The following is a 5,000-nucleotide window of genomic DNA, read 5'->3' on the forward strand; positions in this document are numbered from 1 at the left end:
CACACATACACACACACCATTCACTCTCTCATACACACACACACACACACACACACCATTCACTCTCTCATACACACACATACACACACACACCATTCACTCTCATACACACACATCCACACACACCATTCACTCTCTCATACACACACATACACACACACACACCATTCACTCTCTCATACACACACAAATAATATGAATGAATGGTATTTTATATTTTGATGAAAGTGACACGCGGCCAAAGTATACAGTACTGACTGACGTATTGAAGACGGGATTGACGCGATCGTGTTTGTGTCGGTGACACAGAGAAACGACGCCGTGTCAGTCACGGCCACGGACAGCGGAACAAGGCTGCGAGCGATCGTCATCAATATTTAAATCCGCCGGCGAAAAGGCTTTGTGCTGCCGCGAGGGCCCGTAATTACGCGCGTGCGGTTACAGCCGGCGCTATCGTGTTAGCGCGCAATTAGTGCACCCCGCGAGCTCCGGTTACCGCTGTGCCCGGCCTCTTCAGACAAGACCACGGCCACCTCGCTCCAAGAGCTCTCTCCCTGTCCGTGCGCTTAAATCATCCGCATTCCCGATGAGCGCTCTCAAATGTCAGTCCCGCAATTACGCTGCTCATACCTCATTTACATTTAATCCATGCGGCAGAATACCCCCTCGCCCTTTCATAGCTTTTGTAGCACATCCTCGTAAATAATCAATAAACACTCAACAAGTAATGTCATGATTATTATCTGTTGTTTGGACTTCGGTCTGTGGGAGGAAACCGGGGCAGCAGTAACAATGGTGAAGTATGATCTGGAGAACACTAAAACTGGGAGTGGGGATGAGGAGTCATGTGGTCTCAGAGACTCAATCATTTCACCCAATCACAGTGTTTCTCTCTGGAGAGAAGCTTTGTATTGGTTCACACAGGTGACTGGTTGTAGGTGACAGGTGCTGTAGCAGTCCCATAAATGGGATTAAAACAGTGAAATGAAGGACACTGGTAGGTTTAGACCAGTGGTTCCCATCCCTGTTCCTGGAGATCTACCATCCTGTAGGTTTTAATTTCAACCTTAATTTGACACACCTGACTCAATGAGATTGCTAGTTGTTAAATGAGTTAGTGAAAACCTACAGGATGGTAGATCTCCAGGAACAGGGTTGGGCAGCCCTGCTCTAGCTGTTGAATGAGGTGTGCTTTGTTAGGGTTGGAGTGAAAACCTACAGGACGGTAGATCTCCAGGAACAGGGTTGGGCAGCCCTGCTCTAGCTGTTGAATGAGGTGTGCTTTGTCGGGGTTGGAGTGAAAACCTACAGGACGGTAGATCTCCAGGAACAGGGTTGGGCAGCCCTGCTCTAGCTGTTGAATGAGGTGTGCTTTGTCGGGGTTGGAGTGAAAACCTACAGGACGGTAGATCTCCAGGAACAGGGTTGGGCAGCCCTGCTCTAGCTGTTGAATGAGGTGTGCTGTGTTAGGGTTGGAGTGAAAACCTACAGGACGGTAGATCTCCAGGTACAGGGTTGGGCAGCCCTGCTCTAGCTGTTGAATGAGGTGTGCTTTGTCGGGGTTGGAGTGAAAACCTACAGGACGGTAGATCTCCAGGTACAGGGTTGGGCAGCCCTGCTCTAGCTGTTGAATGAGGTGTGCTGTGTTAGGGTTGGAGTGAAAACCTACAGGACGGTAGATCTCCAGGAACAGGGTTGGGCAGCCCTGCTCTAGCTGTTGAATGAGGTGTGCTGTGTTAGGGTTGGAGTGAAAACCTACAGGACGGTAGATCTCCAGGAACAGGGTTGGGCAGCCCTGCTCTAGCTGTTGAATGAGGTGTGCTGTGTTAGGGTTGGAGTGAAAACCTACAGGACGGTAGATCTCCAGGAACAGGGTTGGGCAGCCCTGCTCTAGCTGTTGAATGAGGTGTGCTGTGTTAGGGTTGGAGTGAAAACCTACAGGACGGTAGATCTCCAGGAACAGGGTTGGGCAGCCCTGCTCTAGCTGTTGAATGAGGTGTGCTGTGTTAGGGTTGGAGTGAAAACCTACAGGACGGTAGATCTCCAGGAACAGGGTTGGGCAGCCCTGCTCTAGCTGTTGAATGAGGTGCGCTTTGTCGGGGTTGGAGTGAAAACCTACAGGACGGTAGATCTCCAGGAACAGGGTTGGGCAGCCCTGCTCTAGCTGTTGAATGAGGTGCGCTTTGTCGGGGTTGGAGTGAAAACCTACAGGACGGTAGATCTCCAGGAACAGGGTTGGGCAGCCCTGCTCTAGCTGTTGAATGAGGTGCGCTTTGTCGGGGTTGGAGTGAAAACCTACAGGACGGTAGATCTCCAGGAACAGGGTTGGGCAGCCCTGCTCTAGCTGTTGAATGAGGTGTGCTTGTGTTAGGGTTGGAGTGAAAACCTACAGGACAGTAGATCTCCAGGAACAGGGTTGGGCAGCCCTGCACAGTATACATTACATTGCACACATTTAACAGACGCTCTTCTCTGGTGTAACGTACAATAAAGTGCAAATCATAACCAGGGATAAGTGCGCTGAAAACCCTAGCAGGAGGTACAGTTCCAAGTGCCGGAGTGATCATGTGGATAAAAACATGAACCCTCGTAGAATAATCAGATAAGCTGACAGCGCAGCAATGCCACAGTTCTGACAACTAGAACACAACTAGAACACAACTAGGATAATTCAACATGAGGGCAATAATTATGTTGGGCCCTTGAGCAAGATCCTTAACTGTAAATCGCTTTGGATAGATGCTTCAGCTAAATAACACATTATTATTATTATTATTATTATTATTATTATTATTATTATTAGTATTATATTAGGTAAAGCATAGATGGCTAATTAGAAACCACCGTGCGGTAGAGAGGGCAGAGGAATGGGGCAGTGTGAACATGTCAACAGGTTAAGCACCTCGCCGCGTCCTGTGTCGCTGTCTGCGGCGCTGTCTGCGTTTCACAGGCGCCTAAAAACGAGCACCAAACCGGCATAAGCCTGCTGACCCAAATATGATCAGATTGAATGACGAAGCATCTTTCTGGGAAGGCTAAAACTGGGTCTTCGTTCATTTAGGTAATATCTGTTCCGGATTTTATTTTATTTTTTCACTGTAAAAACCTCCCTGCGCCTATTTCTTATTTTGGAAAAAAGAAGAAGAGGAGGAGGACGGAGAAGAAGAAGAGGAGGAAGAGGAAGAGGAAGATGCGGGTCATTCTTATTTACCCGTCCTGCCAGGCGGCTTAATTATATAGGCCACGCGCAGCATCAGCCGCAGCAGATAGATGTTCCAGGAATTAGCAAGTGAACTGGTGTTGCATTAATTCTTTAAAAAGCTGCTATAATCCTCTTATGGTACACACTGGTGATCATTTGCTGAAATGCATTTGCACCAACAGTAAACCCCAAAACCCAAAATGTGTCCAAAAAGTGCGGCTAGCACTGTTCCAAAACAAGCACAGGATTCGTCCGTCAATGTGCCTTTTCTCTCGGACATCTCACTGATGGATTTGTTCGCGCATATGCAGGCCTACTGTAAACACAGGCCGTATAAAGCGAGCTCTCGTGTTTCGTGGTGAAATGGAATGAACATGTTAAATTTCCCGTTCCCTCCAGCTCTGCAAGGTAATTCGTTGATTCTGACAAGTTGTCAAGAGCAATACACTATACGTTTCTACTGCTATGCGAGCGAAATTTTCATCCGGATAAAATAATTAAGACTGATTGCGCCCGTGCGTCAGAGAAGTGCCAGTCAATGCTGTCAATTAACACACCAGATTAAGGCTTTCTGATTTTTTACAAGAATAATTATAAGAAACATTTTCTCCTGTTTATCTCCGGGAGCACGTGAAAGTCATTTCCTCAAATGACAACCTTCTCGACTCCTGATGCTAAAGCAAATCTGTACTCTAGTGAACTCTTACAAAGTTCAAATCATTTCATCCACACATTTTTTACATTACATTACATTACATTTTAACCTTGTAAATTTCCACAATTCAAACATGGCTCTTCGAAACGGTGTTTGTGGAAACATTTATTTGAAGCACTTGCTCTTTTAAGCGGGTTTAAGTAACTTGTGCCCTACACAGAACTGTAATCTTTATTTGAGCCTTTAAGCGAGTTGTGCTTGTTTGCATAGAGCTCAACTTTGGCATAAACCCGCCGGTCCGCGCGCGCTTCTGTAGCAGGGAAGGTGTCAAAAGGGAAAACATGGCAGTGTGAAATGACATCTTTCTTCATCTAATTTCAGCACACATGACACTTGGTGTGGTGTGTGATTTGTTTTTGGATTTGTTTGGGGGGGAGAGGGGATTTCGTCAATATGACAAAGTGAACGGACTTCATACCTGACGAGACCTTAATTTAGCAAATACTGAGCGGTATCTGTTTCTGGTTCGGGAAGCAAGAAGACACTCATATCGCTACGTATACCTAGGTGTATTAATGGTACGTGTTATCTCGGAAGCACGCACTCTTACCTATGGTCGTGATTACAGTGATGGCAAAGTAGAAAGACCCGGCGAATCTCCACTGCACCCCGGCTTTGTGAGGTTTCAGGTGCAACACGACGCTTTCCAACTCCTCAAAGTTGCCCTTCGTGAGGTTGTACTTTTCCATCAGGTCGCGCTTTTTATCGTCCAGTTCCTTCCGCTGCGTCGTCTCTTCCTTGGACTCCAGGACGTCGAAGACGGCGGCTCCGACCAGCAGGTAGGTGAACGTGCAAACGATGAGCGCCAGAGTCCGCACGTTTTGCCTCTTCATGGTCTGCGTATCTCGACGGGCTTCCGAAGTTTAACCGCGAATCTGGAGGTCGGCGAGCTGGGCTGGAGGTTCATGGCTCCGCCGTGTCTTTCGGTGACTGTTGCGCGTCGCGAGGTCTACTGGTGAGTTTATTTACCGAAGCTCGCTGTTAACGGGAGCTGTTCGTTCAGCACCACCCCCTCCTCACACACACACACACACACACACACACCCTCCTCCATCCAACTCCCCCCCGAGACTCCGCTAGACG

At 47.8% G+C, this 5,000-nt stretch overlaps 1 protein-coding gene across 1 annotated transcript in view; it reads right to left on the minus strand.

Annotated features, from left to right (window-relative positions):
• kcnk3a (potassium channel, subfamily K, member 3a) overlaps window positions 1–4,848 on the minus strand; it is a 42,522-nt gene extending 37,674 nt beyond the window's left edge. The window contains exon 1 of the mRNA XM_061243103.1: window positions 4,468–4,848. Within this exon, the coding sequence (XP_061099087.1) occupies window positions 4,468–4,750 (283 nt within the window). The 5' untranslated portion in view covers window positions 4,751–4,848. The remainder of the gene's footprint in view (window positions 1–4,467) is intronic.
• Window positions 4,849–5,000: the final 152 nt, after the last annotated feature.

The sequence above is a fragment of the Conger conger genome, chromosome 5 (genome assembly GCF_963514075.1).
Source record: "Conger conger chromosome 5, fConCon1.1, whole genome shotgun sequence".
In the NCBI taxonomy this organism is placed as follows: Eukaryota; Metazoa; Chordata; class Actinopteri; order Anguilliformes; family Congridae; genus Conger; species Conger conger.